The sequence below is a fragment of the Argopecten irradians genome, unplaced genomic scaffold, assembly GCF_041381155.1.
Source record: "Argopecten irradians isolate NY unplaced genomic scaffold, Ai_NY scaffold_0278, whole genome shotgun sequence".
NCBI classification, from domain to species: domain Eukaryota; kingdom Metazoa; phylum Mollusca; class Bivalvia; order Pectinida; family Pectinidae; genus Argopecten; species Argopecten irradians.
Window position 1 is genome coordinate 35,284 of NW_027187745.1, and position 12,854 is coordinate 48,137.

The following is a 12,854-nucleotide window of genomic DNA, read 5'->3' on the forward strand; positions in this document are numbered from 1 at the left end:
AAATGCCTGTGAAATGTTTTAACTTGCTCGCTGTCCACCATAACATATTGTGGTCGGACATCTTCAACAGTCTTGTATGCCGAACCCAGGTCCTTGCTCGTACGCGTGGAGTAATACAACTTTTGTCTAGAACTACTCGAATGGCTCTAACAGTTGTGTGTTTTATCTTATAAGCCAAAAAATGCAAACTCTTTTGCCTAAAAACTCATTTTTATGAACTCCTCAGTGGTTATGTATTTCATTTGCTTACCGTACGTATAACATTGGATTGAGTATTGGTACAGTGTACGTATTATACAAATACGGTATATGTACCTTCTCAACCGTATTGTTATACCATTTGGAATTTCATAGGTATCAATTGAAATACTTACAATGACATGGAATTTGGCAATATTTTAGATTGTATGTTTCATAAGGAATGTGGAACAATACATTTATACCATATTTTGCCTCGTGAATTATGTAACAGAATTAGCCTGACTGAATTGTCCGTTTAAAGCTCTAGAAGTTCATACATATATATGTACAGAATTTATATTAATACATTGTTTTCAGGTTCACATCTGGGGAGGAATCTCATATCGTGGGAGGACACCTTGTTGTGTTTTCACCGGGATCATGGATTCAACAATTTACCAACAAATTCTTCATGATAACTTTCTGCCTTTTGTTGACAGAAAATTTCCTGACGGTTATCGTTTATATCAGGTATATTTGAAGAATAGTATTATTAAATCTCAGCTAACAGATTGATGTAAATCTAGACCTATGCATCATATACCATTTATTGAACTTTTATGTTTGTCTTTTGACTATTTAATGAATCTAAATGTAAGATTCTGTTTTCAGATATGTCACGACATGCATGTATTTTTAACTATTTGTATTTTTATGCAGTAAGAATTTCTCCTATAAAATTCACACCACTCACATAATCACCCCCGATACTCCAGGGTTTCCGATCACTTACAATATCTACACACCTCGGCTATCTCATGTAGTAAAACTGAAGGCAGCTCTAGGGAACAAATCTGAACCAATTATAGACCTGCACAATTTTTCCTTTTAATATCACAGACAGAGTGACGCCCTAATTCAAAGCCACACCGTCAACCACAGTGTACATTTATATGGCTCATTTGATGTAGATCACAGGTCTAAATTATCTGTTCTGGTCTGTTGCCTCCAGTTTTACTACAGTCCAGGGGTGTAGAGATTGTATGTGATCAGAACCCCTGGAGTATCGAGGATGCATGTCAACATACACTGCATGTATATAAGGCCAATAACAACATTTTAACCATTAAATTAACGGGTGTAGACTTTGCTGTGTACATAGTAATGTTTTTGTTTCAGGATAATGACAGTAAGCACAAGTCGAAATCGACACAAAAGTGGATGGAAGAGCAGAGTATGCTTGACAAAGTAATGACCACACTAGCTTCTTCACCTGACCTAAACCCCATCGAAAATGTATGGTCTGCACTAAAAGACTTCCTACAAAGGGAGATTAAACCAAAGAAGAAAGATGAGCTAGTTTCAGGAATTCGTCAGTTTTGGGAATCTCTCAGTACAGAGAAATGTGGAAGGTACATTGACCATATTCATCGAGTTATTCCACAAGTGATACTAAACAATGGAGGTCCAACAAACTTCTGACAAGAGATTTAAAATGTCATAAACATTGTTATCAACTGACTTGTTTTGCCTGCTTATTATTGTGTACGCACATGGGTTGGTTCTCTGCTCTCCAGATAAACATTTTCATTTTTAGGACTGATAAGATTTTAAAAGATGTTTCAAACCTCGTAATCTTCAGTCATATGCCACTGAAATCAGAACCGATGTACAGTGTATTTGTTAATCTGTCTTAATACTAGTTTTATATAGGAATTGATTTACTACTAGATGGACCTTAACCAATCTGATTATCAATACGCATATGTATTTGAAAATTGATGAATCATCAATCAGGTGTCCAATTTATCTTACAGTATCGGGTAAATAAGAGAATCCACTTTAAAATGGTTTATATATTCTGATTGAATATTTATGTCCCTATAATTTAATCATTCCCTTGGTATCTTTTCAAAGTATTATCAGAATTAATTTAGTATTTAATATTTTCTACATTCTATATATTTCATGTCTAAAAATACTAGAAAACTCAACCGATTATCTTTAATGATTATTGGATCAAATTAGTCATCTCATTCCAAATAATGATTGCTTGTATTTAGCTGACAACACTAGTCTGTGTCTGGCTGTGTATTTCTTTGTGTCTGAATGTTGGTGTACGATACGTATCATACTATGTTGTTGAAAAGTGGTATAAGGTTTTAATTACTATAAACAAAATTTCTTTCACGGCTTTTAAATTTCATGATTTCTATTTTAAAATGTTTGCAATTAACACTGCAGATTTAACAATTGAACACTAATTCCTATCAATACATATGCATGATGTTGACATTAATTTGGTGGTAAACTTTCTCAATTTTTTTGGTTACTTGCATCTCAAAATTTGCAAAAGTGAGTAGTATTCTAATGAAAGTTGGTTTTCAGTGTATGTTATTATAAATGAAATAACTGGCCCAGGCTTTGAGATTTCATAAGCATAGATTGGATTTGAATCAAAACAAAAGATCAGCTACAAGAATATTTAACTATACAAGGAACAACAGAAATGTGTTTTAAAGGCTTGTTACTGTATGTGAGCTTTTCATTGTGATGTCCCCAAGTTTTCATATTGAAATTAAGATATTTGTCAACTTTGTTATATTTTCACCCTATTAGGACTTTAATTAGATGTGTCTATATCTGTACAAAAAAGTAAAATGTATTGAACTTTTGATGTTGTTAATATTATGAGTGGATAATGATAATCGAACATGTGTAAATTAAGCTGTGATTACATTATTTACATTAGCTCAATTATCACTATCACCTCATAACCTTATCAAAACCATAAGTTATTTCTTATATATCCAGTTTTCTATGCGAGATGACAGAAATTTCTGTATTTTCTGTTTACTACCACTTCTTCACACATAACGCAAGTATCTACAAATATTGTACTTATATATTGCTTATTCAATCGGAACTCCTCTTCCTTTATCAGGATGGAAGTGTTTCGATTGCATATATAATTTATTGCTGCAAATATTGATTATTACCAAATCATCAAATATCTCCAAAAGCAACAAATTATAGTATTGCATGTTTTAGTATCTTCAACAGGACAGAGTATTAATATTTTTTGTCATTTAATATGTTGTTTTCTGATCAAACACATTCTACGTACTTGAACACTTTATCTTATTATGTCATTTGATAAATGAGCCATTTTGGAATTTTGAAACTATCATATTGTGATCATATGAAAAGTCCATTTATTTTGTATGGCTGTCCCAAATATTCTAAAATGATTAAAATTGCTGAAAAACTATGTGTTAACTTTAATTCATTTTACATGTTATTTAGTAAGTTTCAATATTATAAATTCTTTATGATAACTTTTAAATGGTTGCATTTTAAGATTGTCAGGAATCATCTGCCTGATTGAAGGGTTTTTCTTGAGGCACTCTACTTTCTTCCTTGTAAAGTATATCCCATCAAATGAAATTACTGTAAACCAACTTTCCTTCGCGTGTGATTTACTTTCACAAATTAACATTTACATCATAGAATCTGATAGGCATTTCTGGACAATTTTTGATTCCACAAAGTTTATCTTCGCCGACTTCTTTTGAAATTAAAATCACGAAATTTGGTAGTCGTGATTCGCGAAAGAAAGTTGGTTTACATGTACAGTATTGCATCATAATACAGACTTTGTATCTCGTAATAATAACTTTTCTTTGGGTTTTTTCTCGGACACATTATGCCATGTGAAGTATTGCATATCATATATACATTGGAATGAAATTTGATAAGAAGAAACCATAGCTAAGTATGTGTAGGTCTGTTATTATATATATAATTATGACTGGCATATATTGCCAAATCAATCAAATAATTTCTACAACATAGCTTAGTTGTCATCACGAGATACTTAGTTGTTATGAACTTGATTACTTTAGTCATAGTCTTTTACAATAAAATATCTATGATATCTCAGGAAGCCTGTTTTATCCTGATGAATCTATCCAATAATGGAATGAGAAGAAACAGTCAGAAAATCAATTCGAAATAAATCGATTTGAGTTATTTGAAATCCTGAGACCACATAAACATTTCAATGGAATCGACTTTACTGAATTGGTGAAAAAAAGAGATTTAAGAATTTGTAGAAGTCTCTAAATTCATTTAATATCATTCACAGTCAACAAATGATCAATTTTTCAGCAGTATTTTTTTCCTTACACATTCACTTCATCATGCAAATTCAAATATACATTCTTCTATTGCATAAATTGTACATTTTGTATTGATCTTGCGACTATGTGTAAGACCTGAGCTCTGCTACAATGTGCGATCAACATGCAAGAAAAAATAAATAAAGCTTATGTCTATCATTATTATACTGGTACATTGTACATTATTGTATAAACTACATTATATAGCAGTAATACCATATATAAAAATTACACCTTAATTCCTGATTGTTGACTTTTACAATGTGTACCTATGAAATTATAACGGATAAAGATCTTTTCTGCACTTTGTTTTGAATTTCATGTTGCGAATGCCAGTGTCAATAGCTCTTCTTGACTCTCCCAAGTTGTCAAAATTGTCCCCATAGCACGCAACCACACAATGTTCGATGGCATGTGTCCTCCTTGGCGACAGGGCTAACTTGCCTCTCTTTCCTCTGTAATTTCGTCCAAAGAGTTCATTCTCGTTGAACAGCCGCTGCGCCAAAGTCCATGCAAAATTCCCAGTAGAACAGGAACTGTTGATCGTCTTGTTGATAACATGTTGCCTGACTCTAACTTCCGCGTCTCTGGGGATGGCTTTCATATCAGCAAAAGATTCCACTTCTACCAGACTACCGTCAAAACAATTGCCTAAACTGGAAGTCATCTGCGCAGGTCTTAAACCTGATCCGTTGGGTGTAGTTTCTGTCAAGTTTCCTAAAACTAGTAAAGGGGATGATGAATCCATTTGTGTTGGGAGATCAACATGTTGAGCATGGTCAAGGCCGGCAGGTATAAAAGTTGCTGTGTGGTCCTTGATGACGGGTGAGACTACAGTGTGGATATCGTCAATAGGCGGAGGTGCTGTACATGTGTAGTCCTTGATGATGGGTGAAACTACAGTGTGGATATCGTCAATAGGCGGAGGTGCTGTACCTGTGTGGTCCTTGATGATGGGTGAGACTACAGTGTGGATATCGTCAATAGGCGGAGGTGCTGTACCTGTGTGGTCCTTGATGATGGGTGAGACTACAGTGTGGATATCGTCAATAGGCGGATGTGCTGTACCTGTGTGGTCCTTGATGATGGGCGAGACTACAGTGTGGATATCATCAATAGGGGGAGGTGATGTACATGCCTGGTCCTTGACATCCATGACTTATTGTCCTGCAAGCACTGGCTGAGTCTCACTACAGGCTGGGACTGTTGAGCATGTGGTTGACTGCTGGTCAGTCAGGCTCCTGAACACTTCACTTAAGTCCAATTCCATATGGGTGGGAAAGGTCTTCAGGATGTTAAACATTGGATTGAGTTTGTCAGTTTCTATAGCACTTAACATGTTGAGAATGGCAGTCAGTTGTAAACTTAATCCATGAACTTTTGAGTCTATCAAATCACTTTCGCACTGCACTCCAACATCTTTGGTGCCTTTCTGGAACATCTGTCGTGGGTCATCCTCTGCTGTTATGATGACAACTGGATCTGTTTGAGCTGAAGTGGACTTCTTCCCCGACAGGTGATCTGATACTTGTATGTTGATCAAGTCAACTTCATCGTCCTGAAGTCCCTCCAGAAAAGCTGGCTTTCGTTTTGGAAGGCAGATGCTATCCGTATCATCCCCTGCTCCTTCAAAACAAACATTGATCTTTCGCCCATTTTGACCCTGGAATTGAAAAATAATTATTAACTTTAAATAAACCATAATTAATATTCCAATATTCAAAAGGCATCACTATGCAATCACTACTAATTGTATATATATATATTCAAACACTTATAAATATAAGTCGGATTTTGAAACATGGTATTTTGAATTAATTACCTGCAGAACAGTTCATAATAATTAAGTACAGCAAAATGGTAAAATCACACTAGGTATATTTCTTCTCTGAGCTTTATAACTTAAGTTCCAGGAAAATATTTTGAAATTTAAAAATATCTTAAATAGTTACTGAATATCAAATAAGTTGTAATTTTCATACTGACAAATTAAGACGAGTTTTTCATGTTATGAAACACCAAAAGGTAACAACATTTGATGATTTACAATATCAACACAGTACTGCCAAAATCCGCACATTTAGGCCTATACTATCATTAGACTATATCAAGGCTGTGGTCTACAATTCCTTTTCACATTTTGAGGTATTATCAGTAATTTTGAAATGAATTCTGAAGAGCTGTTGTCATCTTAACATACTTACAGCACAAAACAAGACTTTTTAAAGTGCATAAAAATATGTGTCGTAACTGATGTTAATAAGGCATCATACATGTTTTTGTGTGCATTATAAAAAGATTTTCTTATCTTAATTCATCAACTCATATTGTTTTCAATAGCTTACTGAAGATTTAATCTTTAAGATAATTGCCTAAGACAATTTTTCCGAAAAGGTTAAATCAAATTACAGCCAAAAGCTTTATTTTAATACAAAAACAAGTGGCACATACTGTAAGTCTTAAGTGTTCACCTAGATCATCTTAGTCAAACAACAGTATTGCCTGTGAAGGAAATGGTTTAGGAATTCGTTGGAATAAATCTTTTGAAATTGAAAAAGCCTTATGACGATTGACAGAACATTACGACTATAGGTCATCCTGAGCCTTTCAAGTCAGATCACCTAAAATTTGACCAGTTGTCATTATACTCATCCATTCAATAACATGATGATTTGAGTTTAAAATCAATGATAACATACCTCTTTGGCAGAAGACTTAAACGACTCTTTGGTGGCAGTAGACTTGGATGCAGTAGGATTGGATGACTCTTTGGTGGCAGTAGACTTGGATGCAGTAGAATTGGATGACTCTTTGGTGGCAGTAGACTTGGATGCAGTAGACTTGGATGACTCTTTGGTGGCTGTAGACTTGGTTGACTCTTTGGTGGCAGTAGACTTGGATGCAGTAGACTTGGATGACTCTTTGGTGGCAGTAGACTTGGTTGACTCTTTGGTGGCAGTAGACTTGACTTTGATGACTCTTTGGTGGCAGTAGACTTGGATGACTCTTTGGTGGCAGTAGTCTTGGATGACCTATTGGTGACAGTAGACTTAGTTGATGTCTTGGCATCTTCTTGAACCTGCAATTTTTACACAAAGTTTAAAAATGAACTTAACTTAAACATTTGAAAAATGGAGCAGAAATTTAACAGATACCATACAATAAAACGAGGCTACACTTAATTTGATCGCTTCTAAATTAAGAATAATATATCTATAAAACAAACGATCCCAGAGGGATCTTGACGCAATAGGGAAACCTAGTTATGAAATTGGAATATGATCCCTTCATTGCTTTATGAGAAATAGCAATAACAAACTTTAACAATCATAATCCAAGATGGCTGCCTGGTGGCCATCATGTTGACCAATCGGTCCGAAAACAAAACATGCACAACTAAGACCCTAGGGAAACCGATACGAATTTTGAGAATGGTCTCTTCAAAATTATAAACCAAAATGAATTTTTTTACTTCTAAGTGATCATCCATTTTTTATGAAGCTTTAATTAATTGATGTATACATTTAGTGTCTTTTAGGACAAATAGGGACAAAAATTGATTCATTTTGGAAGTATAATGTAAAAATGTATGAATAATTTAGAATAAGTCCTAAGCTGAATCCTAGAATAGCTTTATATTTAGTTATATTTTTATAAAATACATCATTAAGGCATTTACATGCTAACCATTCTTTAGTATAAATTTTACAAATGCCATGATTGACAATTTGTACATGTACATACCTGTAAGCCTCCATCAACAATTATCACATTTACTTCCACATGCTCTTGATTCTCAACACCAGTCAGTACTAGATCCTAAATTCAAATAAAGTAAAATAGCAAAGATTAATCCCTGATTTGCTCGAGAAGAACATACAGTAATACCTTTGTACATACAATTCCAGTACAATTTTATTCAACATATATAACATAATCATGTTCTGCATTCTCTTTCTAGTTTTTACAATTGTAAATTTTTTAGCTGCTCATTAAACAGCATGAACAAATATGCTATCTCCCCTCAGTTTTGAACAAATATTGTGTGTGAAGTTTTCAACTTAGATTTTTACGAAATGCTTTAAGTATATCCAGATAAAGTTCATTTACGAATACGGTAATGAGAAATTAAAGACTTCTAGCCAGCCTAAAGCCTGAAAGACACATTACATGTACCATTAAATTACGTAATGTAGTAATAAAGCCACTCAACCCCTCCCCCACCCATCCTACAAAACATTTAATTTTTTTTTTAAATCCCGACAGACCTACCCTATTTTCATATAACCTGACACATGCATTTTTTTGGCCTTATACGTGTCCCTTGTATCAATTAATTTAGTGCCCACAGGGCATTAATGACAGCGATTACAGTATGTCAACCCAAACAAGACGCCCATGGACCTTAACGGTCTTCTGACTCATGGCACAAAATAACAAAGTCACAGTATAAAGTATTGGTTAATGATTAATATAAACAATACAAGGAACTCCTTAGTTGAATATGTAAGTTTCTGAAAAAGGTAAATATCATTTGTTGAACAAACTTGGTAGCCCTTCATCCATATATGGTTGTAACCCATTCAAGGAATAATAAGAGGAGTCGGATTTCAAAGCCAAATTTCAGCAAAGCTTCCATTTTGGACCTCCGTCGTACTATCCCAATGGGTCTTAACTCAGTCCTTTATAAAATATGATTGTCCTCACCTAAAGTTCCCCCTTCTGAATCAATTAAAACCCCTATAGACCAATTTTCATTGAGATTTGAGACTGAACCCGAAAACAGGAAGTGGGCCAGCGGCCATCTTGGAATACCAAAATCTTTATGAAAATGTTTGCATGTTGTTCGGCATCAATTAAAAATAAGAAAATTAGCCCTTTTGGGGCCCCACCCCTCAGCCCTTAAGGGTCGGACCAAACTCATTTAAATACAAGAGATCCCAGAGGGATCTTGGCGCCCACCAAAGAATGATCTATGTCTGACAATGGAAAGAGGGATCTTTTCCCTGCTTTTCAAACTTTTTCAAACACACTACATATAAAATTTGAGACAGATCGCTATAGTACTTTCTAAGAAAAGTGGTAACAAACTTCAACAATGAAATCTAAGATGGCGGCCCGTTGGCCATCTTGTTTACCAATCAGTCCTGAAAGGCATTATGCATCAGTCCTAAAAGGTACTATGCACAACTAGGGTACAAGGGGAACCTATGCATGGAATTTGAGAAAGATCCCTTCAGTACTTTTTGAGAAATAGCGGTAACAAACTTTAACTATCAAAATCCAAGATGGCCGCCTGTCGGCCATCTTGTTGCCCGATCCGTCCCAAAATGCAATATGCACAACTAGGGTCCTAGTAGAACCTGTATATGAAATTTGAGAAAGATCCCTTCAGCACGTTTTGAGAAATAGTGGTAACAAACTTTAACTATCAAAATCCAAGATGGCCGCCTGTCGGCCATCTTGTTGCCCGATCCGTCCCAAAATGCACTTTGCACAACTAGGGTCCTAGGGGAACCTACATATGAAATTTGAGAAAGATCTCTTCAGTACTTTTTGAGAAATAGCGGTAACAAACTTTAACTATCAAAATCCAAGATGGCCGTCTGTCGGCCATCTTGTTGCCCGATCCGTCCCAAAATGCAATATGCACAGCTAGGGTCCTAGTAGAACCTGTATATGAAATTTGAGAAAGATCCCTTCAGCACTTTTTGAGAAATAGCGGTAACAAACTTTAACTATCAAAATCCAAGATGGCTGCCTGGCGGCCATTTTGTTGAGCGATTGGTCCCAAAATCCAATATGCACAACTAGGGCCCTAGGGGAACCTACATATGAATTTTGAGACAGATCCCTTCAGTACTTTCTGAGAAATAGCGATAACAAACTTTAACTATCAAAATCCAAGATGGCTGCCTGGCGGCCATCTTGTTGACTGATTGGTCCCAAAATGCAATATGCACAACTAGGGCCCTAGGGGAACCTACATATAAAATGTGAGACAGATCCCTTAAGTACTTTCTGAGAAATAGCAATAACAAGAATTGTTAACGGACGGACGGAGGGACGGACGGACGGACCATGGACAAAAAGCGATTTGAATAGCCCACCATCTGATGATGGTGGGTTAAAAAAGAAGATAAAGACCTGGAGCCATTGAAAATAGTACCTACTTCCAGTATTATTCAAAATAGTGTTCACCTGGAGAATGTATGAAATACAGAAATAGCACAATGCAATTTTTGATAACAGCAATGAAATTGACAAAATAAATTTAACCGGGAGCCATTGAAAAAAAGTACCTACTTCCGGTATTTTTCAATATGGCCGCCATGACTGCTAGTAAAATGTGGAATGAAAGTAAAACCATAGGGTCATATAATTCAAAATTCTTTGAGTTCAAGTAAACGCTTAAATTGTTGTTTTGTCGACTTCAAAAAAGCTTTTAGCTCTGTTAATCTTAACAAGATGTGGTATAAATTGTCCAAACTTGTAATTTGTGGTAAATTGTTATCATTATTGAAATCCATGTATTAATAGGTTAAGACATCGAATGTGTCTCCTCAAATGGAAAATGCTCTGAATTTTTGAAAATAGTCTCCATCTCGCCCAAGGGGAAATTTTATCACCAATTATGTTTTTGATGTATATGTAAATGATTTTGAGAATGATTTTATTAATAACAGTATTAAGCCATATTTTTTTTGGAGAACTTAGCTTTCAATTGATGTATACAGATGATCTTGTACTTATTGCTCAATCAGTTATAGATTTACAAGATATGCTGAATAGGTCATTTGACTATACAAGCGCATGGAAGCTTTCAGTAAATACTGATAAAACAAATTGTTGTATTTAGATATGGAGGTAACCTTTGAATTGATGAAATATGGGTTTTTGATGGAAAGAAGTTAGAGGTAGTGGAACAGTTTACCTACCAGGGTTTTGTTTTCCAGTATAATAATAAATATTAAATTGGACTAAAGCAGCTGACTGCTCAAGGCTGAAAGGCAGTCTTTGTTTTACTGCATGTCAAAGTGTAATTAGATGAATTTAAATTGCCATACTTTAATTTAGCTTTTTGACACCTATGTTGGCAGCATACTTTGTCATTCAATCATATGAAGTATGGGGACCCAGTAATGGTAGTCAGATTAAGAAAGTGCAACTGGAATTTTGTAAAAAGGTTTATGTGTAAAAAAAATCCACATGTAATCTCATGATATAATTTGAATAGTGTTTTTTAATTGGGTAACTTTTTTCACTTGGTTTTGGTGATGTATGGTTAAACTAAAACAATTTAGATATTTCTGTATATTTACCATATATTACCGGGTAAGCAAAGAATTTTGACAATGCACTCAAAAGTATTATTGTATGCTTTACAAGAGAACTCGGACTACCCGAAATGTTACCTGTGCAGACATTTAGGTGATGGATTATCATTAAAGTTTTATTTGAGTAAATACATTCCTAAGGGTAATAAATAGAATTGCTCTTAGTAGGGTGAGATTATTGGCTAAATATTGAATCAGGAAGATATAAAAATATTGTTAGAAATGAGCGATTTTGCAGGATCTGTAACTCTGGTGATGTTGAAGATGAATACCATTTTTATGTCCAATTTTCTGTGATATTCGTTCAAAACAAATTAAACTATATTATTGGAAAAAGCCAACTGTGTTAAAATGTTACATTTACTTAGCTCAACTAATATGAAAGATTTGTCTATGTTAAGTAAATACATCTACAGGGCTAACCAAATAAGGAGAAATGTATTGCCATGAAAGTAAACCTGTCCATTACATGTAACTTGTCCTCTCTACACTGCTTTTTAGTGCAGTGCCTGCTTTGTAATAATATAGTATTTTGTACTGATGGGCTGTACAGCATGAAGTAATAAAAGAATTAGAATTTGACTGATTTAAAATTTTGTGTTTTAATGCATGAATTATTGAATTCTAATGTCTCATTTTATCATAATGACAAGTTATAATAAAAGGCCAAATCAAAGTAAAATCAAAATCATTTCTATGGAAAATATATATCCAGCCACTATAGGGCCAAGATTAAATCATCCCTACACTGCAGGTCTGTTACTAAAATGCAGGACTATCACACATATACCACAGGTCTCTATATGAAAAATAGCCAGAAATACATATAAATAAACATTATTATTTATATGTATTTCTGGCTTATTTTTTCATATAGAGACTATACATGGCCCTGTGCATATACTGAGATATCGGAGTGTCCCCAAACTGTTTTTAAATATTTTAATTACATGTAATATAAAGCTAAAAGGGCAAGGTTTTATAAGTCATCTCCGTCCTTAAAGAGAACTGAATAATATCTCTAGCGATGTATTGAATGTGAACAGTTACTGAACACTTGACTATCTTATCTGCTGTTGTAGAAAATTATGAAAAAATCATCAGAGTAAAACAAAATTTCGGTTGTGTTTGCACATGTACATACCTCAGCATCGAG

General features: G+C 34.5%; 1 protein-coding gene across 1 annotated transcript; it reads right to left on the reverse strand.

The window, feature by feature from the left end:
- Positions 1-4,360: 4,360 nt before the first annotated feature.
- LOC138312333 (uncharacterized) lies at positions 4,361-7,123 on the reverse strand. The gene is made up of 2 exons (XM_069253251.1): positions 7,061-7,123; positions 4,361-6,024 (listed from the first exon to the last, which is right to left on the reverse strand). Exon 2 carries the CDS (start codon positions 5,515-5,517, stop codon positions 4,639-4,641), a length of 879 nt encoding a protein of 292 aa, XP_069109352.1. The 5' UTR covers positions 5,518-6,024; positions 7,061-7,123; the 3' UTR covers positions 4,361-4,638.
- Between the last annotated feature and the right edge of the window lie 5,731 nt (positions 7,124-12,854).

What these genes read in the sequence shown, in the direction of transcription:
- LOC138312333 (XM_069253251.1), bottom strand. Translation starts at nt 5,517, where the DNA reads ATGGATGTCAAGGACCAGGCATGTACATCACCTCCCCCTATTGATGAT.